Source organism: Eptesicus fuscus, chromosome 5 (assembly GCF_027574615.1).
Source record: "Eptesicus fuscus isolate TK198812 chromosome 5, DD_ASM_mEF_20220401, whole genome shotgun sequence".
NCBI classification, from domain to species: Eukaryota; Metazoa; Chordata; class Mammalia; order Chiroptera; family Vespertilionidae; genus Eptesicus; species Eptesicus fuscus.
In genome coordinates this window covers 63,831,919-63,859,571 of record NC_072477.1, presented here as the reverse complement: position 1 = coordinate 63,859,571, position 27,653 = coordinate 63,831,919, and the positions used below count along the sequence as shown (strand labels likewise).

Here is a 27,653-nt window from a genome sequence, read left to right as displayed (position 1 = left end):
CCATTTTTTTAAATTATTAATTTAATATATTGAAGTGACATTGGTTCACAATATCATACGGGTTTCAAGTGTACAATTCAATAAAACATTATCTGCATGCTTCGATGTGCACCCTGCATCCGAAGTAAAGCCTCTTCCCGTCCCCATCCCCCGCTTTGCCAGCCTCCACCTAGCCCCTACCCCCCTCTCCCTCAGGCTATCACTGCACTGTTGTCTGAGTCTATGTGTTATATATACATGTTTTTGGGCTAATCCCTTCACCTTCTTTCATCCAGTCCCCCCAACTTCCTCCCCTCTGACAGCTGTCAGTTGGTTTCATGTATCCATGCCTGTTTCTATTTTGTTTGTCAATTTATTTTCTTCATTAGACTACTCATATGAGATCATATGGTTTTTGTCTTTCTCTGACTGGTTTATTTCACTTAGCATAATAATCTCCAGATCCATCCATTCTGTCACAAATGGTAAGATTTCCGGCAGCTCAGGTGGTTAGAGCAGCGGTCGCCAACCTTTCGGACCTCACGGACCACCAGTGGTTTGCGGACCAATGGTTGGCTACCGCTGGGTTAGAGCATTGTCCTGATACACCATGGTTGCAGGTTCAATCCCAGGTCAGGGCACATACAAGAATCAACCAGTGAATGCATAAATAAGTGGATCAACAAATCAATGTTTTTTCTCTCTCGAAAATTACTAAATAAATTTTTTCAAAACTTTTCCAGAGCTTACTTTAAATGATTTATTATACACCCAATGGTAAAGTGAAGAGTCAAACATGTTTAAAATTTGGATTCTCGCCCTAACCTGTTTGGCTCAGTGGATAGAGCGTCGGCCTGCGGACTGAAAGGTCCCAGGTTCCATTCTGGTCAAGGGCATGTATCTTGGTTGTGGGCACGTCCCCAGAAGGAGGTGTGCAGGAGGCAGCTGATCGAAGTTTCTCTCTCATCAATGTTTCTAACTCTCTATCCCTTTCACTCTCCCTTCCTCTCTGTAAAAAATCAATAAAATATATTTTTAAAAAATTTAGATTCTCATATACAAAATTTGCTTCACAACAATACCAATGAATTTCACCTCATCCTATGATCCACCAATCCAATCATGTGCCTCAAGTATTTTCCCAACCCTACATTCCTCCCAAAGGGTTTGGGAAGCTTTAGCAGCATATTCTGTTCCCTTTCAATGGGCACATGTACAGACTAATAAGTTACATCTAGTATGCAATTCTGTTAAAACCAAAGAGATCAAGTATAAACTTTTTTTTTTCAACTTGTAAGACTACATATCATTAGTCTTCAACCTTGTAAGGACCATAGGTACATATTTTTCAGATTAAATATGTAAGAGCCCTGAGTACAACTAATCTAACATATAGCTAAGTACAGATCAAAGGATTCAGACAGGGGCTAGAAACTTGAAACTGAGGGTCAAATTTAGTCCACAGATAGGCCTTATTTGACCCACCAAACATGAAATTTTATTTTAAAAATCCGGATTTCTCTTTAAAAATTAGAGATGTGGCAACAAGTTTGCCTTCTTGCATGGTAACAATCGGCTGAAGTTGAACCCGGCCTATCCTCCTCCCCAGCTTTTCAATAGGGCTGATGTTCAGTTGGCCGTCATCCTCAGCACTTCAAGGTCTTGCACTTAGCCTGCTTTACTTATCTATAGTACCTGCTTAGCCTGATTTAAAAATTCTCACCTATATTTCACAAACTGCTGCTACTATTTTCATGCCAGAAACCAATAAAACAATTTTACTCTCACAGCCACCAGATGGCAAAGCTTACCACCAGAGCCTCCGGATGGAGTCATACTCATGCTCAAAGCATTACAGCATTCATGACAAAGCAAAAATAACAGTTCAACACAGCAAATTTGGCAAACAGAAGAGAAAATGGCCTGAGGCTGCGGCTGAGTAGAGGGTCTCAGAGGAACAAGGTCTAAGGCTATCTTTTGTTAAACCCTCCATTTCCTCACAAAGCAACAACAATCTCAGTCTCAATAACAGAAAAAGGTAAAAAAAAAAAAAAAAAAAAAACAAGGACACTGTCCCACATGAACAAAAGGGAGAAAGGAAAACACCTTCAAATATCTTAGTTCTAAGTATAGCAAAAGCTTTATTAGACTTTAGAAAGCCTGTATTAGATTCAACACATGCTGGAGTTATATTTTAAGTTCTATTCCTTTCTTGATAAATCATCTTCCCTGCAGTACAGTGGCTTTGTATATTGAATTCCTCTAAATAGCAACCAGCTCTAGTTACCTGGCAACAGCCTCAGCAACAACAGTAGATCCATTTTTTCTTTCACCAATTGCAGGCTCTTAATAAAAACAGAAGCAAGGAAAGGAGAGAGAGAGAGAATTCAGTTAATATCACACACAAAAACCTGTTCTACTAGTATGTATTTGCAACAAATAACAAAGAGAAATGGGTAAAAATAATAAGGAAACATAAAAAGACTTATAATTAGAGGACCGGTGCACGAAATTCGTGCACAGGTATGGTCCCTAGGCCTGACCTGCAATCAAGGTCATCTTTCCTGACTGCCCGCAGCCGGCCCCGCCCCTCACCACCACCCACCCCCAGTTCCCTGTTCGCCATCTGGTGATTGGTGCCTGACGGCTGGGGAGGGGGATGGGGGAGGCAGGGACCAAGAGGCTGGCCATTCCGCCTGCTCACCGGCCCTGCCCCCATTGAGGGTCAAGCGACCGGCAGGGCGGGGGCCTTGGCCTGGTGCCAACCGCGTTCCCTGCCATCCACCCCCTGGGTCCCCATTCGCCTTCAGGCAATTGGAGCCTGCTGGCCGGGGAAAGGGACTAAGAAGTGGTCAGTGTGCCTCATAGTAACTGGTCCCACGGTCCTTGTGGTCGTTCTGCCTTTAGGGTCAATTTGCATATTACCCTTTGATTATATAGGATAGTACACATCACTTCTATCAATCTTTTTCAAACTTCCTACAGATGACTAATCAGTTTGTTCAGAAATAGAATGAAGCAGTAACATTTAAAAATGAATCTCAACTATCTTGTCTCATACAAGAATTTTTTAAATATTTACTTAAAAATCAAATTAAAAAATTATAAAAATTAAAAATCAAATAAATTTAAAATAAACAAGGAAAGTTTAATAAGATAAATTATGTAGGAAAATGTCTTCAGAGGCAAATTTTAAATAGTGTGCAGTTTTATGAGAACCCACACATAAAAGGTACTCAAGTTCTTCCTAAAGATCTTTGGAGACAGATAACTGAAAAACCACATTTTCTTTTTCTTTTTTTTAAATCCACATTTTTCAAAAAAGAGTGGCTCAGTTGGTTGAAACATCATCCCATGCACCAAAGGGTTGTGGTTCAAACCCAGTCAGGATACATGCCTGGGTTGCAGTTCAATCCCCTATTGGGGCTCATGTAGGAGGCAGCCGATCAATATTTCTCTCTTAAACAGATATTTATCTTTCTCTCAATCCCTTCCTCTCTCTTAAAAAAAAACAAAACAAAAAAAACAATGAGGAAATATATCCCTGGGTAAGGATTTTTTTGAAAAAGAAAAAGAATCAAGGATGATACTGAAAAGAATCCCATATTTTCAAAGTAATGTCACTCATATCAAGGGATTAAAATGTATTCATTGATAATTTATTCCAGCCTCAGAAAAAAATAACAACATATTTTTAAACATTTCTACAATTTCATGACCCAACATAATCTAAATAGTCCATCAAGGAGGCAGCTGAAATTTAGTGGTGAAAGCCCTAGCTCTGAAACAGAAATCTGGCTCAGGCTCTGGCTCCAGCACTTAGTAGTACAACCTGGGAGTCAACTCCTTCATCTTCTGAGTCAGTTTTCTCTTCTATAAGAGAGAGAAAACAGGACCAACCTCACAGGTTTGTTGTGAGGATGAGATGAGTAAAATTTTGAGTATGATGCCTGATCCTGTGCTCCTATTATCTGAAAAGTAATAATATAGTCATCCTTAACATTTAGCTTCATTTAAATTCTTTCCAACTGTAATCTCAAATATAAAGATTCAAGGCTACCACATACTCTCTTAATAAGCTCTACTTGATTTCAGAAAAGATGATAAGGATAGAAACATGTAATACTTTAATTTCTACTGAGGTTCTAAGATTCAAATCAGTAAGCACTGAGAAGCAGAATAGCACTGTAATTTGGAACTGGACTTCTGGTTCTTGGAACTAGTTTGAATTAAGGTACTACATTAAATAGTTGTATGACTCTAGGAAAGGTGCTCAACCGGCCCGTGCCTCAGTTTTCCCAACTGTAAAATGTGGATAATAATAGGATTTTCAAAAAAACACACAATTTTTCAAGTTTGTCAGGAGATTTAGTGAGCTGTACATATAAAATGCCTGGCGTATAGTAAGAACTGAAATTAGGTAAAATTTCTTTTCTTTGTTCTCAAAGAATGAAAAATCCCTCTTATTCAAGTTTACTCACTCTATCAGTGATCTTTTTTTATTATTTTTCAGAGAAGAAGGGAGAGGGAGAGAGACAAAACATCAATGATGACAGAGAACCTTCGATCACGCCCACTGGGGACCGAGCCCACAACCCAGGTATGTGCCTCAACCAGGAACCAAACCGAGACCCCCTGGCTCATAGGTCAATGCTCAACCACTGAGCCACACCAGCCTGGCTATTAGTGGTCTTTGAAAGCTTTCCCTCTCAACTCCCTCAGGGCCCTGGTTCATCAACTATTTCCCTTATTCCCTCACTTTTAATCCATCTCTCTTTTGGAGATTTCTATTCAGTCTATATACCTGATTAAACTGCTAAGTCTAAAAATGAAAAATCTCCTTTAATCCTGCATTTCCCTCTAACTTGCCATATTTAACAAAAACTTCTCAAAAGAAGAATGCATTTGCTGCCTCTTCTCCCCATCATGCCTCAATTACGTTCAGTATAGCTCCCATCCAAACCACTGTACTGAAACAGTTCTTGCTAGAGTCACCAAATGGACCCTAATTGCCAAACCCAATGTACATTTTCAGAAACATCTTACTAGACCTCACTTCTGCATCTGACATTGTTTTCTTCTTGTAACTTTCCTCCCCATAGCCATCCATGGCTTTATATTCTCCTCATCATCGTCTCTGAATGTTCCTTTACTCACTTTTAAGACTTCTTCCTTTTCTAACTCTATTAAACTGCATTTACAAACTACTTAGTAAAAAAATTTATAACCTTTGGAGTCAGATATGATCCAAACTCCAGCTCTACTTCTTACCAGTTATTATGACCATCCTACCTAAAAATAGAGTAATATGCAAATTGACCGTACCTTTGCTACACCCACCAGCCACGCCCACCAGGAAACCATCCTGCCGGAGGCTTTCCCGGCCTTGGGCACCAGCGGGGAGCCTGCGACGGATCGCAGGCAACTGACGGTCGGCTCCTGAGATCCGTCGCCGGGAGGCTGGGGTCCGGCTGAGCCCAAGGCCGGGAAAGCCTCTGGTGGAGGCTCTTCCAGCCTTGGGCACCAGCGGGGAACCTGCGACAGATCACAGGCAACTGGCGGTCAGCTCCTGCGAGGGCATCTGCTCCTGTGGTGGATTGCAGGGAGCTGGGGTCCCCTGCCCAATGGGCGGTGTCTGCAATCACAGGGAGCTGGAGGTCCCCTTCCCAGGCCTAAAGCTTTGGCCAGAGGCTTTAGGCCTGGGCAGGGCACAGCCGGTGATTGGTGTGAACTATAGAGGAAACACCTTTTCTGACTGCACATTGGCTAAGCTTCCTGTTTGCCACTGGTAATATTCTTAGTAACTTGGGTAATAAGAATCCAAAAAGGTGATCTAGGGTTTTTCCACCACACTTCTGGAGAAAAAAATGAAGGTCCACTGCTGGAGGGCTAAGAAATGTCATATCCTGCCCTAGCCAGTTTGACTCAGTGGATAGAGCCTCGGCCTGCCCACAGCAGAGTCTGGGTTGATTCTGATCAAGGGCATGTACCTAGGTTGCAGGCTCCTCCCTGGCCGGGGCCCAGATCAGGGCTCATGCAGGAGGCAACCAATCAAAGTGTTTCTCTCACTTTGATGTTTCTCTCTGTCTTTCCCTTTCTCTTCCACATTCTCTAAAAGTCAATAGAAACATATCCTTAGACGAGGATAAAAAAAAAAAAAAAAAGAAAGAAAGAAATGCATATCCTATGAAAGACACATCTTGAAAATGCTTAAAGAAAGTTGTCCTTTTTTCTTGGTGAAGGACTGAAGTCGTGTTGATGAAAACACCTTGGTGGCTGTGGTGACTGGCAGTGGCTGCAGCAGCAGGGTGATGGGGCTGGTGCCTTCCCCTGACCAGCCCGGTTGCCTCCCACAAAGGGAGGCCAGACTGCGGCTTAGGCCCGCTTCCCGTGGGCCATCAGTAGGACATCCCCTGAGGGCTCCCAGTATGTGAGAGGGGGCATGTTGGGCTGATGGACCCCCCCACCCCCAGTGCACAAATTTCGTGCACCAGGCCCCTAGTACATATATAACTTAAAATCTCTCTTAGTCTGTTTTCTCATCAATAAAATGGAAATAAGGATATTTAGTATGGAGTGCTATCATGAAAACTAAACACAGATGTAGAATCATTTGGTATTATTTCCTCCCCTTACTTCTATATTCAACTGGTCCCAAGTTGTCCCTATTCTACTAACTACCTCTCAAATTCATCCCTCATCTCCATCCCCACTATTAATTACCCCAAATCCTGGTTGAAGACTTGCCAGGCAGAAGAACAGGAAATGGGCAAGGCAAGGAATGATACATAGAAACACAAGTTTTGAAACACTCAGCTGATCTATTTATTTATTCACTTATCTATCTATCTATCTATCTATCTATCTATCTATCTATCTATCTATCTATCTATCTATCTTCACCCGAGGATATGTTTATTGATTTTAGAAAGAGAGAAAGGGGAAGAGGGAGAGGGAGAGGGAGAGGGAGAGAACCATTGATGTGAGAGAGAAACATGGACTGGTTGCCTCCCATACGTACCCCAACCAGAGATTCAACTCACAACCTAGGTATGTACTAACAGGGAATTGAACCTGCAACCTTTTGGTGTATGGACGACACTCCAAGCAACTGAGTCACCAGGCCAAGGCTCAGCTGATCCCTTTTAAAAAGCAAATCCAGTCTTATTACTCCCTTGCCTAAATTTTTCAGCTTTTCATCATGATATAAAAGGGCTTTCAGAATCTGGTCTCTACTTTACAGCCACTCCCTTGTACCTTCTCTGTATTTTAGCCATACCAAATAACTTGCAATTAATGTGGGAAATAGTCAACATAAACCTACAATGTGAATCCATAATCTCAAATTTTCTACCCTCTTCTGAACTGTTTCTGAATATGGAAACCAATTACTTAATATCAACACAGGTTTAATGCAGAGATACAACCGGAACCATAGAGATTATAAAATGGAGTATCTTTGTCTTAGCTGGTTTGGCTCAGTGGATGAAGTGTTGGCCTATGGACTAAAGGGTCCCGGGTTCGATTCTGGTCAAGGTCACATGCTCAGGTTGCGGGCTCGATCCCCAGTAGGGGCTGTGCAGGAGGCATCCAATCAATAATTCTTTCTCATCATTGATGTTTTTATCTCTCTCTCCCTTTCCCTTCCTCTCTGAAATCAATAAAAATATTTTTTAAAATTAAAAAATAAAATAAAATGGAGCATCTTTAGTAACATTGACAGTGACTGGCCAAAAGCAAAGAATTAAATATATGATAATTTTTTTTTTTTCACAAAATACTTTATTAACACTAAACCAAAATCTTAAAATAGCTAAGGATCTTAGAAGTTATATTTCAGTGGACTCACTATAAAACTGTCAGAATTATAATTACAGTTGATTTACCACATAATTTTACATATTTTTGGTAATTTTTTTTATTAAGGTATTATATGTGTACATATCTTACCATTGCCCCCCCCCCACCCCACTTCCATAACATGCCTTAACCCCCCAATGTTTTGCATCCGTTGGTTATTCTTATATGCATGCATATAAGTCCTTCGATTGATCTCTTATCTCCCCCACCTCTCCCTAACCTTCCCGCTGTAATTTGACAGTCTGTTTGATGCTTTACTGCCTCTGTATCTATCTTTTTGTTCATCAGTTTATAATGTTCTTTATTATCCATAAATGAGTGAGATCATGTGGTATTTTTCTTTCATTGACTGGCTTATTTCACTTAGCATAATGGATAATAATATTTTACAAATACATTTTTAATTATAAAAGTATAACTAGAAAAATAAATCACTACTTCCCAGATGATCTGAAGCTACTAATTACCCAAGATTAACATAAACTTACTTTCCAGACTAAACTGCAAAGATTCTTCACTCGCCTCCGCCTCAGGACTGACCAGTTTCATTCTTAGACACAATTTATCATCCATTTCTGGGACAGCCCCAGAATCTTCTTTTTCATTCACAAGTATAGGATCATTAGTTTCCACCACGCTTTCAGACATGACATCACTGGTTGCTGTGGTGCTTTCTGGATAGTTGCTAATATCTGAAAGAAGAGAGGCAGGAGGTAGAAAGAAAGAACACTAAAATGCAAACAAAAAACAATTAATTCAAGGTCGTCAGTTTGCCTGTTTGGCTCCACAGCTCTGCAGGATTGAAAGGGAGTTCCTAGGTTAGATCCTGTCACAAGTATCAACTACACACTAGTATTGACACCCGGTCTTAAGAGGAGCAACAGGATTCAGTTCCACTTCTGCATCTGGACAAAGGATGCTGCATGAGCCCTCAGCCAATGCCAGCATCAGGCATAGGTAGCAGGAGACTCCAGACGGCATGACTGTTACCTCCCAGCACTGACTAGAGGAAAAAAAGTAGGTTAATGTAGAAGATTACTGGCTGCTTTCGGGAAGGAGGATCTATGTTTTCTTGCCTTGTCAAGCAGCAGACTGATCAGCCAGGGTACTGAATTAATAGTACTTCTACCCTACCTGTTCTCCCTTCCTTATAAGAGCTCTATATCATTGTTTAGCACTCAGATTCCACTGCTTTGCAAGTAATAGGATAAAATCCCTACTTTTTTTTTTTTCTTTATTCCTTCTACCTTTTCTTTCCTCTCATTACCACTCAATATCTCCTGGGAGTAAACTCATGAAATCAGACATCACAACCTTATTCTTCCTAAGACAAAAATCAACCTGATGAGGAAGATTCAACTCCTCAGATCTAAAAGAAATCACTTGCATAAAAAATACTATCTCGGAAATTCTGCTTTAAATGGCATTACATTTTAATCACTCACCAATAGGAGTACTGTGTCTCCTGGGCTCTAATTTTAGGTGCCCAGCAAGAGGTGGAGTTGCGCCAGTCAATGGTGGGATAATATCACCTTCTTTAGGCAAAGTGAAATGAAATGGAGTTTCTGGAGGAAAAAATAAATAAATAAAATTAATGTAAACATAAAACATGCCAAAATACAAAAAACTTTGACAAGAGAAAATTCTGAGATGTCCTAAATTAAGTTACAATAGGCTGCATGCAAAGTGGAAGAGCTAAGAGGTTAATCAGGTAACTGCCTCAGACCAAAACCAACAAAAGAATGCTCACATTCCAGAATGTATGTTAAAACTTTGAATCAACTTCCAGGCAACTATCTAAAAAAAATTCAACCACCAGATGCCTCTGCATCCTGCTTATGGTTCATGTTGCCCATAACCAATCCAAAAGCAGTATTTCTTCCTTAGGGACTATGCCTCTATCCTACACCTGCCTCCCCACCCCTTCACCTTTTCCTGTCCTTATCTATAGCCAATGTAAATTCTTGCAGAACAATTTACATCTTTCTTCCCCAAATCCATTGTATAAAAGGGCACCATCTAGCCCTTTTCAGATGGTTTGGACCTATGTCCCAGGACCTGGGGTCCTTTTTTCAGGCTAATATATGACTCAACAAACCCTTTCCTTCAACAAAGCTGTCCACTGCAAAGGTTTTTGTTTAACATTAGTTGTTAACTAAGTCACAATTCCAAATTTTTGCTAAGCAAAATCAGCAAATTGCCAAATTCACATTTCCTGATTTCCTAATTGTTTACCTCTTTTAATAAAATGACTAAGTTTGGGAGAAAAAAAAGAATTATGCCAGACTGCTCCTCTTAAACCTAACATATGAAAATTTGTACTTTTCCTTCTAGGATGGCTCAAATAACTATAATCTATCATACCCAGTCACCACTTGTGAAAAGAGTTTGCCTAATGTATTTTCTAACACCACCAAGCAATTCTCCAATCCTCAGGGCACTGACTGGCTCTCCTATAAATTTAACTCAATTCTGATACTCTCTACCTGGAGATAGCATCAGATCCCACACATTAAAGGCTCAATCCCACAAGACCACCCCCACTTCAGATACCAGTAGCAAGTTCAAGTCGTTACCTGTGCTGTAACTGGCTACACATTATAGATTCCCATAACCTCCTTATTAGGTTCAATTAATCCGCTGGTGGTACTCAGGATACTCAGAGAAAAATGTACTACGTTTACCAGTTTATTATAAAGACACAGATTAACAGCCAGATAAAGCAGTACACAGGGTGAGGTCCAGAAGGAGTTGATAGCAGGAGATTCTGTGGAACTGGGATGAGATACCATCAGGATCATTTACCTACTAGGTTGCTTACCAAGTCTTGTTCAAGAGTTTTTGTAGAGCCCAGCCAGTGTGGCTCAGTGGTTGAGCGTTAACCTATGAACCAGGAAGTCACTGTTCGATTTCAGGTCATGGCATATGCTTAGGGTTGCGGGCTCAACCCCCAGTGTGGGGCGTACAGGAGGCAGCCGATCAATGATTCTCTCTCATCACTGATGTTTCTATCTCTCTCTCCCTCTCCCTTCCTCTCTGAAATCAATAAAAATATATATTTTTAAAAAAGAGTTTTTGTGCACCCAGCCTGCATGGCTTAGTGGTTGAGCATCGACCTATGAACCAGGAGGTCACAGTTCGATTCCTGGTCAGGGCACATGCCCAGTTGGGGGCTGATCCCCAATGTGGGGCATGCAGGTCCCCAGTGTGGGGCATCCAGGAGGCAGCCCATCAGGGATTCTCTCTCATCATTGATGTATCTATAGCTCTTTCTCTCTGAAATCAATAAAAATATATCTTTTGAAAAAATAAAAATAAAAATATTTTAAAAAAAAAAGTTTTTGTAGAGCTTGACTCTCCAGTCCAACCCGTCCCAGGAGTCAAGGGGTAGGGTTAAAAGTTCCACCCTTTAATAACACTTGGTCTTGCTCTAGCCAGTTTGGCTCAGTAGATAGAGTGTTGGCCCATGGACTGAAGGGTCCCAGATTCTATTCCAGTCAAGGGCACGTACTTGGGTTGCAAGTTCCCCAGCCCTGGTCGGGGTACGTGCAGGAAGCAAACAATCGATGTCTCTCTCTCACATCGATGTTTTTCTGTTTCTCCCTCTCCCTTCTGCTCTCTAAAAATCAATGGAAAAATATCATCAGGTGAGGCTTAACCAAAAAATAATAAAAATCACTTAGTCTTCACTGTGAACAGCCCCATCCTGAGGCTATACAGGGATCTACCCTAAATCACTCAGCACAAACCCAGTTGTGACTTAAAGAGCTTGTTGTGAATAACAAAAAGATATTCCTTTCACTTCAAAAACAACAAGGGTTTTAGCAGCTCTGTGCAGGAACCGGATAAAGAACAAATATATTTCTTATTATATTACATTTTCTTCTTTCATCTTTTCCCACTCCACTCCTATTTTTACTAATACATTTTTATTGATTTCAGAGAGGAAGGAAGAGGGAGGGAGAGATAGAAATATCAATGATGAGAGAGAATCATTGATTGGCTGCCTCTTGCACGCCCCACACTAGAGATGGAGCCCACAACCCTGTGCCCTGACTGAGAATTGAACTATGACCTCCTGCTTCCTAGGTTGACAGTCAACCACTGAGCCACGCCGGCCGGGCCACTCCTATCCTTTATTACCTTTAATATCAAGCACTTTGGTACTTTTTTCCTTCAAAATCACAAAACAACAACAAAAACATCTCTTACATCTATATGTAAGAGAAAATGAATTAGTAATGAAGGAATGAAAAGAGAAAATGAATGAACTTTAGAAATAAAGGATGAAAAATATATATGCTCAGCTAAAGGAACTGTAAAGAGTATGAGTGGAGAATTTCAACATCACATCTAAATGGCAAAGAATTCCACCATAGTTATAGAAAAAAGAGAAATGGGTCAGTATATAAGCATTCATTCTCTGGCAGTTCCTTAAAAAGCAAGTCCTTTACGTTACCAAAGAAGAATTTAGAAAAGGTATAGAAACTAAAAAACAAGTATCTCACAAAGCATCATACATTCAAAAAATATATTTTAAAGAACTTTTCATTCCTGGAACAACCACCTGCTCTCTTCACAGGAACTATCTATCTCTCATATTATGATTGACCATACAGACTTTTGAAAATCCTTCTATGTGACAAACCATAATATGCAAATATAACGTGAAGCACTAAATATTGCTTAAAAGTATGTGTTTCCTTTGCACGGTACTAGATAAAAGTTATGAAGTTATTTTGACACCAATAATGTAACTGCATTATTACAACCTAATGGAAAACTGAGTATTTTACAGGCAGCACTGACACCATCTCTCTCTGGTCTTCAATGCCTCATTCCTTGATTATTGCAGCAGCCGATCAATTACTTTCTCTGCCTTAAGTTTCCCCCTTCCCCCAATTCTTTTTGCACATTGCAACCAAAGCAATCTTCCTAAAGAACATGACTTTGAACACATTAGCTCCTGGTCAAAACTATAAGTTTTCTACTAGAAGATAAATCCCTAACTCTTTAACTAGCATTCAGTTAACTAGTAGCAGCCTATATTTCTACTCTTAAATTATTCATGTTCATAAAGCCTCTTTTCAATGTCCTCCAAATGCTTTCCCATTTCTCTTGCTTTTGTTCACTCATCTGAAAGACATAGGTAATCTAATCAAATTACCACCAAATTCTGCAAAATATTATTTCATCCTCTTAAATTTACTGGAATTTTCAACATATTCAATTCTTTTTCTAAGATTTAGCACACCCTCATTATTTAAATTATCAAGTCCCTTCTTGATTTCCCAGATTATGATGGTTTATCCAAGTGGTCGGCAAACCTCGGCTCGCGAGCCACATGCGGCTCTTTGGCCCCTTGAGTGTGGCTCTTCCACAAAATACCACGTGCGGGCACGCATGTACAGTGCGATTGAAACTTCGTCACCCATGCGCAGAAGTCGGTTTTCAGCCTGGGTGAGTCTATTTTGAAGAAGTGGTTCTAACGCCAAGCCACACTCAAGGGGCCAAAGAGCCACATGTGGCTCGCGAGTCGCAGTTTGCCGACCACTGGTTTATCCTAATGTATGCCAGCACACCAACCCATTATAAAAGATACAAATAAACAAAAGGAACTTAATATCCATTGTCAAGCCATCTGAGTGGGGAGTTTGACCTTATTGCTAAAGACTTTATAAAGATTCATTAGTCCAAACCAAAATTTAAAACATTGAATGTCAGTAAGGTCTCTCTTACTTCTAACTTTCCGTTACAATATAAAGCCCATCTTTTGTTCTCAAGAGAAGACCTGGTCATTTCTTCCAATGGTTTAAAGCCATCTAATCAATATATATAAAAGCCCAGCAACTGGAATGACAGAACAACCAGAACGACCAGTCGCTATGAGGCGCACTGTGGCGGCCAACCGGACCAACCAGGGCCCCATCGGCGCCCCCCCCGACCTCCAATCGGCCCTCCCCACCCCGATTGGGGGTGGGGCCGGCTGGCCAACCACCCATGACCCCTCCCCTGAGGCCCTTTCCCCTGACCGGCCCCACCCCCAATCGGCCCTCCCCACCCTGAGGCCCTCCCCACCCTGATGGGGGCAGGGCCAGCTGGCCAACCACCCAAGGCCCCTCCCCCCACCAGCCCAACCCAATCAGCCCCCATTAGGGTGGGCTGGCCAGACCCCACCCATGCACGAATTCATGCTCCAGGCCTCTAGTTAAATATATAAGAATTTCTATATTGGGTGATGTCGCCCATAAACAGCCTATCCTAAGAGTCTGCCTCTGACATTAACGACCAATTAGGATGATATTCCATAAAGTAAGCCAATAAATGGTAGAGCTAGACCACAAGACATATCTAACTTCAATGATCATTATTAACCTATTATATATTACCATTTGTGGATTTAATTAAAGACTTATTGTCCAGCCAGCATGGCTCAGTGGTTGAGTGTCAACCTTTGAACCAGGAGATCACTGTTAGATTCCAGTGGGGATGTGTAGGAGGCAGCTGATCATTGATTCTCTTTCACCAGTGATGTTTATATCTCTCTCCCTCTCCCTTCCTCTCTGAAATCAATAAAAAATACATATTTTTAAAAAGACTTATTAAACTTATGATTTTGCATATCATCAAACCATCATAAATTTATTCTATATTGAATATTATTGGGCTTCCAAGTACCACCTTCCTAAATTTGCTTTTTTCAAATTTCAGGAGTAGGTCTTCAGAAAACATTTCTGTAGAGGTCTCCAAACTAATAACAGTGACAAGTTATCTATAAATGGAGGTGTTTAGAATGATTCTCCCCCTACTCCCTCTGCCCACCTTCCCTCTCCAGCCATTCCCTCTCTCCCCTTTTCTGTATTATTTGAACATTTTCCACAATTAAGCGTGTATCTTTTTTCCAATCAGTAAAGACTTTAATAAAATAACAACAGTACCCTTCTAACTGTGACATACAGAAATCTAATTAACACACTTGGGACTCAACCAATTTGTAACTTTAATTCTGTCTTTCCAGAACCATTAATTCCTTAAGTTACTCTCATTGAAATTAGTCTCTCTTTAGGTTTAGCAACTAGACAACTATGTTTTAAGTACAAAATAATATTTTTTGTTCTAGCAATGCTCTTCTGAGTAGTAATTTACTTTAATTCTCTAACAGACCAACCACTGTCTTCACTGCTTTTAGTTGTTTCCTCAAGAACTAAGTAAACAGAATATAACCTATTAATATTTTCAATAACCTAGATAAAAATTAGTAAAATAAGTTTTACTATGGCAATGTCTATTATAAAAAAGAGCTGGCTCTGCCCTGGCTGGTGCTGCTTGGTGGTTAGAGAGTCGGCCTGCACACCAAAGGGTCACGGATTAAATACCAGGTCAAGGGCACGTACCTGGGTTGCAGGTTCCATCCAACAAGCGAGGGAGGCAACCAATTGATGTGATCTCTCTCACATGGATGTCTCTCTCTTTCTTTCTTTCTCTCTCTCTCCCCCCTCCCCTCATCTCTCCCTTTCTCCCCCCCTCCCCCCCCCCACCTGCCTCCCTTCCACTCTCTCTAAAAAAAAAAATCAATAGAATAATATCCTGGGTGAAATTTTTTAAAAAAGAGCTGGCTCTATCATTAATAGTGTAAACAATAATTCGTGAAGAATACTTTTAACATAATGAAACAGCCCAATGTTTTAAGCTTCTTCTACATACAATTGCTAAAATAATTAAAGAGTACTCCTAAGTAACCAAATTGAAACAATCTACCAGCCCTGATAATTCTAGCTAATATAGGTCAAAACAGTATTTAGATGTAATGAAATTATAAAAATATTCAATAATATAAAATATTAGGTCATTCAGATGGTTCTTTACCATAACTCATCAGAATCAGAGAAACTATATTATTCAGTCTCACAGCGGGGGAAAAAGCATAGCACTGAGAATCAGGCATCTTAGGCTCTTGTCCTACCTCAATCATTTATTAGCCATGTGACTTTAGGAAGAAGAGACTAAACCCAATAACCCCTAACCTCCATTTCAGCTCTAACATTTCTTTTCTGAAGAAGTTAAAAAAAAAAAAGTCCTAAATATAAAACCTAATGAATTCAGATAACTTTGAGGAAAAAATAAATAAAATAAGTACTATTAATAATCACACCTGCACAAGAGGTATAAAGTGGGACTGTTTCAGAAATACCAAAAGGTATAATCACCCATACTAACAGCTATGATGTCCAAATACTGTTTCTCATTTCCACAATTCTAGAAACTTGTTTTCTTAAGTTTGTGTTTTGTTTTTTTTTTAATATGTTTTTATTGCTTTTTTTTTTTGAGAGGAAAGGAGAGGGATAATAAAGAGATATAAGCATCGATTGGCTGCCTCCTGCATGCCCCCTACTGGGGATCGAGCCTAAAACCTGGGCATGTGCCCTCACCAGGAATTGAACTGGTAACCTCTTGGTTCATGAGTCAAGGCTCAACCACTGAGCCACACCAGCAGGGCTATTTTTTTATTTTCAAAATCTGTTTTTAAATTACACTAACTCTGGGCATTTAGAAAAACTGGACTCTTTTCAGCTAATGTCGTACATAATATTCTACAAATATTTCAGAAAGTAATTTATATACTCATTCTGGACTTCATAAAATAGATAAAAGTCACAAACTAATATCTTTTCCAGTTTAAGGTTTATGATGTACCTATGTTGAGCCAAATTCAGAAACTTTACTTAATACCCATAAAGAGGAAACAACCAATAACAGCATATTCATTAACAGAGGGTTTTTCTTTTATATATATTTTTTATTGCTTTTGTACAGAGAGGAAGAGAGAGGGATAGAGAGTTAGAAACATCGATGAGAGAGAAACATCGATCAGCTACCTCCTGCAGGATGTGCCCGCAACTGGGGATGTGCCCTTGGCAAGAATCGAACCCCCTTCTGGGGATGTGCCCGCAACCAAGGTACATGCCCTTGGCCAGAATCGAACCTGGGACCCTTCAGTCCGCAGGCTAATGCTCTATCCACTGAGCCAAACCGGTTAGGGCCATTAACAGAGTTCTTTACTATGTAATTTAAAAAGATCCTGCACTTCAAGGCAACTGTCAAAATATAAAAATTTGGGCAAGATTGGGACTTTAGTAGAAAACACCAGATTGGTAAAATTTATACATAATAAAATTCATGTTGATTACTCCTAAGTCATAAATCTGATAAATATTAAATGATCTGATTCCATACATAATTACAGCTACAAAAGAATACAACCCAAATTTCTTAATTTCCCATTATTAGCTGTTCATAAACATAAATCCAAGTTAATTTTCAGCCCTGACATAAGCATGTAGTTCTTTCTTACCTCCCATTCCAAATTGTAATATGGTTGGAGACAGACATAGAACAATTTACAATCACACTCACCACTAGAGCTTTCACAGAAGCTTTGTGAGGTGTGGGCTGAGGCCTTCTCCAGTTGCTTTGTATTAGCCATTTTTGAGTCTTCTGGTAATGAGTTATCTGTTTTCTCTTGAGGTTGGGTCTGCTGCATCTGCCGGTCAGGTTTTGGAACATCACCTTCTCCCACTGAAGTTACTGGAGGCTGTGGAGAGTCAGCCTGTACAGGTTCCTTTTCTGCAGTCACTGATTTCAGATCTCCTTCATATTCAGCACTCTTTTCTTCCTGGGTATCAGCTCTATTCTCAGCACATGGTTCTATTTCTGGAGCATCATCCTCCCACAACTGGGAATCTGAGCATTTCTCAACTCCCTCTAGAGTTTCAGAAGAAACATCAACTCTGGGAGATGGTTCCTTCACATCTACAATGACAACACTTGAATCCTCTGAAGTAGCTTCTTCCCATGCTTCTTGATCCTTATGTTCCAATTCTTGGTCAAGGACTGGAAGCTTTTGTGGGGAATCAATACTAATCACACTGGTTTCAACTTCCATAGGTTCCTGACATTCTTGTTTTGGGGTTTCTTTTGAAAGACACAACCCTTGGGACTGAGTTTCAGTCAGAGAAAGGTGTAATGGGACACTCTCCATACTTTCTTCTTTTAGCTCCTCTCCTTGACTTTCACAAGGAGTCTCAGGAATTTCTTCCACCTCAGACCCTGAAGACCCCTCCTCTGGCTGATGTTCTTTAATTTCCATAGCTTCCTCCTGATCTAGCACACTAGAGAGTGCCTCAGATCGAGTAGCTGGAGAAGGAACTGCCTGACTCCCTGAATCACAAGTGAGATCAATACAAACGTCTTCTGCTACAGTCTCTTCTCTGCCTTTGCCACCAGCAGCTAAAATACTAATGTCGTCTCTGGTTTCTGTGTCATCCCCTTTTGTTTCATCAGCATTCTGATTCACTTCTATTTGTCCATCCTTTGCTGGATTCATCAGGATACTATTATTTTCAGCAGGAACAAGTTTAGAATTGAGAACTGAAGACATGGGTTCAGTATCCTCAATCTGTGTGTTTTCTCCATCTTCATCAATCCTGTGAGAACTCAAACTCTCCATCTTTGGGGACTGACTATACTCACTTGCAGAAAGTATCAACTTACAAGAATCCCCTGTCAAAGAAAGCCCAAGATCCTCAGTGGAATTCTTTGGTTCAGTCTCTGAAGTTTTAGAACACTCAACAGTCAAAGAAGAACTATGCAAATCTCCACCTTTCTTTCCATCATTTGATTGTTCTTCCAAACTTGGAGATGGAATGAAAATGTCCTATGGAATAATAAAAAGAGACAAATCTTCATTTGTTCTTAATCATATTTCTTTTAAATCTAATCCATGAATTCATCTAAAATTTCTAAATCAATTATTCAAAAACATAAAGAACTCTAGGACCATATTCTCAGAAATACAAATCACCAATCTTTTCATCAATACAAGTCAATCTGTTTAATGCTTTTCTTATGAATCATTGGCACAGAATAAGCATAACCAAAAAAAAAAACACATAAAAGTATTAACTTACACTCGTAGGGGTAGGGAGACACTTTAATTGAGCTGTACATTACCAACCTACTAAAATCATGCCATATATATGATGGGACCACAATTACACAGGAGTCACTTGAACATATGCCTACAAAGCCCACTTCAGTTCTTAAAAAGCAGGAATACAGGATGGGGCAAAAGTAGATTTACAGTTTTAAGTACTTAAAACACAGTTTATTCTTATATTATTATTTATTAATTATTGTATTATTCTCCATATAAATAACTATAAACCTACTTTTGCCCTACTCTATATAATTATTTCAATTTCCACTATTTCAAAATATTCTAGCACTCAGAAGGCTGATGTTAAAATCTAAGTCTTAATATCATTAATCAACACATACCAACAAGGATGGCTGAAGTTAAAAAGACTACATCCCGTTGGTAAGGATATGGAACAAGTACTTCTCTCATATATTGCTGATGGGAATGGAAAAGGTACAGCCACTTTAGAAAACAGTATGGCAGTATCTTATAAAGTTAAACACACATTACCATATGTCCCAGAAATTCTGCTTGTGGATAATAACCCAAGAGTAAATAAAATCACATGTCCACACAAAGATGTATACGCAAATGTTCACAGCAGTATTATTCATAATAGCCAAAAACTGGAAGCAACCCAAATGTTTGTCAACTGGTGAATAAATTGTGTATGTCCATGTTATGAAATACTATTAACAAGGAAAAGGAATAAAATATTAATACATGAATCAATATGAATCTCAAAAATATGCTAAGCTAAAGAACTGAATGGGTCAAATATATGGTGACAGAAGAGACTAGAATTCTGGTGATAAGCACACAATGAAGTAAACAGATGTCCTATTATAAAGTTGTACACCTGATGCTATATAATATTTTTGCAGTAAGTTTAATTATTTTTAATTTAAAAAAGAAACACAAAAAACCATATACACTTTATGATTTTAATTATATGAAATTCTCAAAAAAAAAAAAAAAAAAACTACTGTGACAGAAGGCAGATAATTGGGTGCCTAAGGTGAAAGAGAGGATCAGGGGGATGAGGAGAAGGAATCAACTGCAGAGGATTACGAAGAAACTTTTTAGGGTGACAAAATTATTCTATACTTTGATGGTAGTTGTGGTAACATATTTGTATACAATGCCCAAAATTCATCAAACTATACACTTAAAATGGCATTTTAATTTTATGAATATAATACCTGCATTAAAAATAATAATAACCCAAAGCTTAATATGTTTTATGTAAGAACTACATTTAGTGTGTTACTTTGCAAAACATAAATGCTATAAAACTCTAGACATAACTGGTACGACATTCATTTCCTATGATTTTTAAGATGAAGGCCCTGGCGGGTAGTTCAGTTAGAGCATCATCCTGATACACCAAGGTTTCAGGTTTAATCCCTGGTCAGGACACATACAAGAATCAACCAATGCACAAATGAGTGGAACAACAGATCAATGTTTCTCTCTTTCTCAAATCAATAAGTAAAATAAAACAAAACAAGAGAGAGAGAGAGAGAGAGAGAGAGAGAGAGAGAGAATGAGAAATCAAGATAGGTTGCCAAAAATTCTATATATTCTATAATTTCTGGTGTTACTGTTTACTTTTTCAGATAATAAAAATAGTCATAAATTTGAGCCTGCTCATTTACTCTCACACATGACTGAGTATAAATTGAGTCAACAATTCTAAATGGCAATTTGGCAATACACAATAGCCTTGAAACAGGTTATATATCCCTTGGCCCAATAATTCCATTTCAAGGAAATTATTTGATGGACATAAACTGAGATTTAGATGCAATTCTGTTCAGTGATAAATTATTAGTTAGAATAGGAAACAATATGAAATATCTTCAATGTCTGAAAGGAGAATCATTTAAAAATTATGATATACCCACATAATGGGATATTTTGTATTACATAAAATTGTAGATGTTTATGAAAAGATATAGAAAAACATTTAGGCTGTGCATTAAGTGGAAATTTTTTATTTTAGTAAAAAAATATATTTTTATTATAGTCTTCTAATACATCTATATATATAAAAGCCTAAGTGACCATTCGACTGGTAGCCACGGTGCGTATGACCACCAAGGGGCAGATGCTCAACCCACAGGCATGGAAACATGGCACAGACTGATGAATCTCAGAGGAAGGGGGTAGGGGGGAGGGTGGGAAGAGAGTCCAAAGATCTTATATGCATACTAGAGGCCCAGTGCACAGATTAGTGCACCAGTGTGTGTGGGGGGGGGTCCCTCAGCCTGGCCTGCACCCTCTCGCAATCTGGGACCCCTCGGGGGATGTAAGACTGCCAGTTTTGGCCCGATCCCTGCAGGCCAGGTCGAGGGACCCCACCAATGCACGAATCCATGCACTGGGCCTCTAGTTTTAATATAATTTTCATGTATTTTTTAAGTTAATAAACATGTACTATAAATAAGAGTAGCTATTTCTGAGACAGAATAACTGATCTTATTTTCATTTATCTGTACATTATACATCCTCTAAAACAAAAATGTATCATTTTCTTGTTTAAAAAAATAAGTCATTTTACAAAGGCTCATAGATATCACTAATAAAACTATAAATACATTTTTAATGTGATACATAAACTGACATTAACTGCTTTACAGTGAATAATGTTGTACAACCACCACCTCTACCTAGTTCGAAAACATTTTTTCTTTTTTAATATTTTTATTGATTTCAGAGAGGAAGGGAGAGGGAGAGAGAGATTGAAACATCAATGATGAGAGAGAATCATTGATCAGCTGCCTCCTCCACGCCCCCTACTGGGGATCGAACCCACAACCTGGGCATGTGCCCTTGACTGGAATTGAACCCAGGACCCTTCAGTCTGCAGGCCGACGCTCTATCCACTGAGCCAAACCAGCTAGGGCTTGAAAACATTTTCATTACTTAAAAAGGAAATCCCATACCATATCCATTAAGAAGTTGTACCCCATTATGATTTTTTTAATGTATTTTTATTGATTTCAGAGAGGAAGGGAGAGTGAGAGAGAGGTAAAAACATCAATGATGAGAGGGAATCATTAATTGGCTGCCTCCTGCATGCCCCACACGGGAGATCGAATCCGCAACCCAGGCATGTGCCCTGACCAGGAAACAAACCATGACCTCCTGGTTCATAGGTCGATGCTCAACCACTGAGCCATGCCAGCTGAGCATTGCCCCCCATTATGAATACCTTTTAAGCATCATCAAACTAAATACAGATGTGATTTTCATTACAGAATTTTTTTTCAATATACTATATAGAATTTCAGTCAGAGTAAAATTTCAGGGCTAATCAACCTACCAACAAGCTATGTTTCTAAAGACCGCCTGGATCTAGCCTCCAAGTGTCTGGCCCCTAATAATCCACAGTGCTATGGCTCCCTGCAAGTCTACTCAGAATAACAGAGCTAAGTGAGCAAAACCCATTCAGAACTCTGGATAAGGATGGATGGAGAACTGTCAGGACCACATTCAATATGAGTCAACCTTTAAGTCTAGATTATGTACAGATCTAAATCCATAGTATCCAAGAGCCATTCATACAATCATCTATAATCTGATTTATCATCCCCAATATTAATAGGTATATTAAGAATGATAAAAGTGTTAAATATCAAACTATGTTCTACTAATCCTCACCCCATCCTTCATATCTTGGTGAAAGGTCAAAGAGGCTATTCAATGAACAGATACAATACTTCCAATCAAGATGGTGGAGTAGGAAAACACAGGGCTCGCTTCCTTCCTTGACCCACAACAAAATTACAACTATATTATAGAATAGCATCATCATTGCCAATCACCTAAAGATTCACTAAACAGAAGGCCTATAACTAAGGATATAAAGAAGCAGCCATGTCCAGACTGTCAGAGGGGCAAAGATCAAAATGGTCAGGTCCACACTCATGGTGTGGCAATTAAGAATGGGGAGGGATCTTTTGGCTGCAGAGGTCCCTCCTGAGGAGCAAGGGATCACAGCCGGGGCCACCAGTGCTGGGGAGAGGAGTCTCCATACCATCTGCCCGTGAAAACCAGCAGGGATTGTGTCCAAATGAGATGGAAGGCTGCTGTAGACCTAGGTGCTCCTTTTGAGGGGCTCATGCACAAACCTGCTTCCTCACAAACTCACACACTCTAAGCCCCCCTGTGCAGGGGCAGCAGCTCAAAAGGCACTAGGGATTTATAGTGAGGAATTAAATTGACTAGCTTCAGGGCAAAAGCTGGAAGGGTAGGAAATGGGGTACCTCCCTTGGAAATGGGGTACCTCCCTTGGAAATGGGGCACCTCTCTTCTGGGAGGGAGGTACTACAGGTACCATTGTTCCTTTGTTGAACTCGCCTCCCACCTAGACTGCAGAGGCAGGTGGGCACAAAATCTGAGCTCTCCACTAACACTATGCACCCTACTTTGGAGATTTCCTGAGACCCTGCCCCACACAACTCACAGCGGCTTGGTTCAACTTGCGCTGTGGAGTTACCTAAAATCTCAAAAAGATCCACAAACACTAAACAAACAATGGCTGGACGCAGCATGCCCTCTACCTCGTGCTAAGCACCTCCCCCTTCCACCACAAGCAGTAACCAGTAACTTGCATCAGTGACCTTGAATCTGGCATAAGCCCTGGCCAGTCTTGGCTTGGAACATAGCTGCAACTAAGTGGCCACAAGCCCAGCACAAGTGGTGGCTGACATCAGCTCACATTGTGGTGCCTACCAAAGGTCCCAAGCCAAGCACAAACGGCAGCAGGCCTCAGTTTGAGCATAGCCTCTCCCAAGTGCCTCTAAGCCCAGCAAAAGTGGCAACCAACCACAGATCACTTTGTAGCTCCTACCATACATCCCAAGCCCAGCTAAGTGGCAGCTGAACTTGGCCTGCACCAGAGCCATTCCCAAAAGGCACCAGAACCAACAAACCCAGTGGCCAGCTTCAAACCACACCACAGCACCACCCAAAGAGCTCCAAAAATGACCCACCCTAAGAACAGACTTGGCTGGCACCAGCGCTAAGCTAAAGTGACTCCTGCTCTGAGGGATCATCCCCCACAAAACAGCTCATCCACTGTAGTCACAGCCAGGCCTCACATCAGTTAGCCTGAGGGTGAATGCTACCCACAGACATGTCAATAGCAATGAAGGCTAAACTACAACCCACACAAGGGACACCTGCAGAGCATGTGGCTCAGGTGACCAAGGAGACAGCATCACTGGGCCCCATACAACACCTACTACAAAAGCCACTCTGCCAAGACCAGGAGACATAGAAGCAAACACAGGAGTCAGGCCAAAATGAGGAGACAAAGAAACATGTCCTAAATGAAAGAACAGAACTCCAGAAAAAGAACTAAACAAAATGGAGACAAGCAATCTATCAGACAGAGTTCAAAACACTGGTTATAAAGAAGCTCAGTGAACACAAGGGAAGAATAGAGGAATTCAGTGAAAACTTCAACAAAGACAGAAAACATAAAAAAGAATGAGCCAGGCTTCCTCGTCGGCCTTGGAGCGAGGCGAACTGATAATGGGTTAATATCCAAAATACATCAGAAACTCGTACAACTTAACACCAAAAGAACAAACAATGTGATTAAAAAATGGGCAGAGGACCTGAATACACATTTCTCCAAAGAGGACATACAAATGGCCAATAGATATATGAAAAGACCAGAGGCCCAGTGCACAAATTCGTGCACGGGTGGGGTCCGGCTGGTCTGCCCCCATCAGGGCCAATCGGGCCAGGCTGGCCGGCGGGGTGAGGGGGAGGATGCAGGAGGTTGGCAGGCTGGCCCCGACCCCAATCAGAGTGTGGGGGACCGATCGGGGGTGAGGCCGGCCAAGGGGAAGAGGCCCGGGTAGTTGGCCAGCCAGACCCACCCCCTGGTCCAACTCCTGGTCGAGGGGACAATTTGCGTATTAGCCTTTTATTATATAGGATGCTCAGCATCACTAATCCTCAGGGAAATGCAAATTAAAATCACAATGAGATATCACCTCACATCAGTCAGAATGGCTATCATCAAAAAATCAACAAACAAGTGTTGGTCAGGATGTGGAGAAACAGAAACCCTCATGTACTGTTGGTGAAATTGTGAATTGATGCAGCTACTATGGAAAACAGTATTGAGGTTCCTAAAAAACTTTTAAAAACAACTACCATATGACCCAGAAATTCCACTTCTGGATATTTATCCAATGAAATCCAAAACACCAATTCAAAAAGATATGTGCACCCTATGTTCACTGAAGCATTATTTAAAATAGTCAAGATATGGAAGCAACCAGAGTTCATCAATAGACAAATAGATAAAGATGTGGTACACATACAAAATAGAACATTACTCAGCCATAACAAATAATGAAATTTTGCCATTTGTGACAATGTGGATGGACCTAGAGGGTATTATGCTAAGTTAGTCCGAGAAAGACAAATACCATATGATTTCACTTTTATGTAGAATCTAAAGAACAAAATAAGCAAACAAGACCAAAAACTCATAAATAAAGAGAAATGATGGTTGTCAAATGGGAGGGGGATTAGGAGGATGTGAGAAAAAGGTGAAGGATTAAGAAGTACAGATTGGCAGTTATAAAAAACAGTCATGGGAATGTCAAGTACAGCATAAGGAATATAGTCAATAATATTGTAGTAACTATACAATAACAGATGGTTATTGGACTCATTGGGGTGATCACTTCACACGTTATATAAAGGTCTAATCACTATGCTGTATACCTGAAACTAATACACTATGTCAACTGTAAATGAAAAATAATTTTTAAATGTAAATAAAATAAATATATTAGAAAAGATGAACTTTATCCCAATTTTCTCTTGATTAGTAATTATCCTATCTAATAATAGAGTAACATGTAAATTACCATCACTCCACTACGCCCACGATTGGGCGGCGGGAGGCTCGGGGGCGGGACTCGGGGTGGCCTATCCGGCCATTGAGAGGCACGGATCCGCTGCCACTGAGGGGGGCTACCCTGCTGTTGAGAGGCGCAGGGGGCGGGACTCCCGCCCCCTGTGCCTCTCAACGGCCAGATCCGAGGCCGCTGACGGGGCCTGCCGCGGACACCCAGCTGCACCTCTCAACGGCAGGGTAGCCAGGTGTCTGCGGCAGCCCCCCTCAGCAGCTGTTGAGAGGCGCAGGGGGCGGGAGTCCCGCCCCCTGTGCCTCTCAACAGCAGGGTAGCCCCCCTCAGCGGCCGCGGACAATCAAAAGTGGGGGAGCTGGGTGCCTGTCTGCTCCGGCACCAGCGGACAGACACCCAGCTCCACCGCAAAAAGCGAAAGCGTGTAGGGGACCTTACACGTGCATGATTCAATCATGCACTGGGCCTCTAGTCTCATTATAAATACTTAGATCTTACAACATCAAATTATGTAAATTTGGACTCCAGTAACCAAAGTACAGGAGAAATAACAGATGTGCAAAGATTAGCTATTAAGAATAGTATGTAAGGAGTTTGATACATAATGAAAAAAGTATAGAAGTTAAATGGTGAATTTAATACACTATTGAACTCTTTTCCAAAACTCCACTAAGCAATTGTAAAGGAATGTTTTTTAAAGCATTAATTTTAAAGAAAAAGAGAACAGAACAAAAGACAACAGCAACAAAATTCTGGAAGAGTAGTCACCTATTTAGCAGATTAGTGAAAGCTGAATTCCTACGCCAACAGTGGAGAAAGCCAAGAAGTAACCCAAATTATACCATAGAACCACCAGGACCAAAAAAAGATTCAGGACTTGGCAGAGGCACCAGGTAAGTCTGGAAGTGGTGGTGAGGGTAAAGCTAAAGACAGAAGACTGGTTACTCCCCGATCCCCTCCTCTGCCCTAGAGAGACTAAAATAAAGTATCCCTGAACTGGAGGACAAGAGGCACAGTTATCAGAAAGTACCATTCTGAAAACAGGGAGACTAAATGAAATTTTACATATTAAACAGAACCTGCACCTGCCTCTCAATACTCCCAGTCCTCTTTCTTCAATAGACTTCTAGAACAATAGCAGCCAACAGACAGGCGATTAGACATTTTTCTAGGGGACCTAACCAAGCTGAGACAAATTAAGATAATGACACTGGGAGACCCCAAAAATGGCCCAGCTACAGTGAATCCCAGAAATAATAAGCACCAAGCACCAGCTCAAAACTTCTAATCAGTTTTCTGGTATTTTACTCTTAAAGCAGACAATCAAGGATTAGAAGATACTTGAAGAAGCCTCTAATTTGAAAGTCAAATGTCAAAACTAACTGAAATCTATTTGGAGAAATAGTGACTATTCCAGGGAAGAGAAAAACCTAATTTTCAAAAAAGACTATTTTAATATTTACAGAGATATGAATATTAATCCTATATAATAAAAGGCTAATATGCAAATCAACTGAAAAGAATGACTGGTTGCTATGATGCTCACTAACCACCAGAGGGCAGACGCTCAATGCAGGAGCTGCTCCCTGGTTGTCAGTGCGCTCCCACAGGGCGAGCGCCGCTTAGCCAGAAGCTGGGCTCATGGCTGGTGAGTGCAGTGGCGGTGGTGGGAGCCTCTCCCGCCTCTGCAGCAGTGCTAAGGATGTCCGACTGTTGGCTTAGGCCCACTCCCTGCCTAAGCCATCAGTCAGACATTCCCTGAGGGCTCCTGGACTGCGAGAAGGCACAGACCGGGCTGAGGTAACCCCCCCTCCCGGGTGCACGAAATTCATGCACTGGGCCTCTAGTATAGTCATAAAACTAGACAAAATGTTATTTTTAAAAAAGGAAGTTCATTAAGGGGGCGGGGGAGGATTCCAAGTTAAAAACCCAAG

The 27,653-nt window shown here is 40.6% G+C and overlaps 1 protein-coding gene across 1 annotated transcript in view; it reads right to left on the bottom strand.

The window, feature by feature from the left end:
- The window catches only part of TP53BP1 (tumor protein p53 binding protein 1), an 86,656-nt gene that overhangs the window by 30,614 nt on the left and 28,389 nt on the right, over positions 1–27,653 (bottom strand). Inside the window, exons 12-15 of the mRNA XM_008143058.3 lie at positions 17,254–18,553; positions 9,285–9,404; positions 8,328–8,531; positions 2,267–2,324 (exon numbers count right to left, since the gene is read on the bottom strand). Coding sequence (XP_008141280.2) covers positions 2,267–2,324; positions 8,328–8,531; positions 9,285–9,404; positions 17,254–18,553 — 1,682 coding nt within the window. The remainder of the gene's footprint in view (positions 1–2,266; positions 2,325–8,327; positions 8,532–9,284; positions 9,405–17,253; positions 18,554–27,653) is intronic.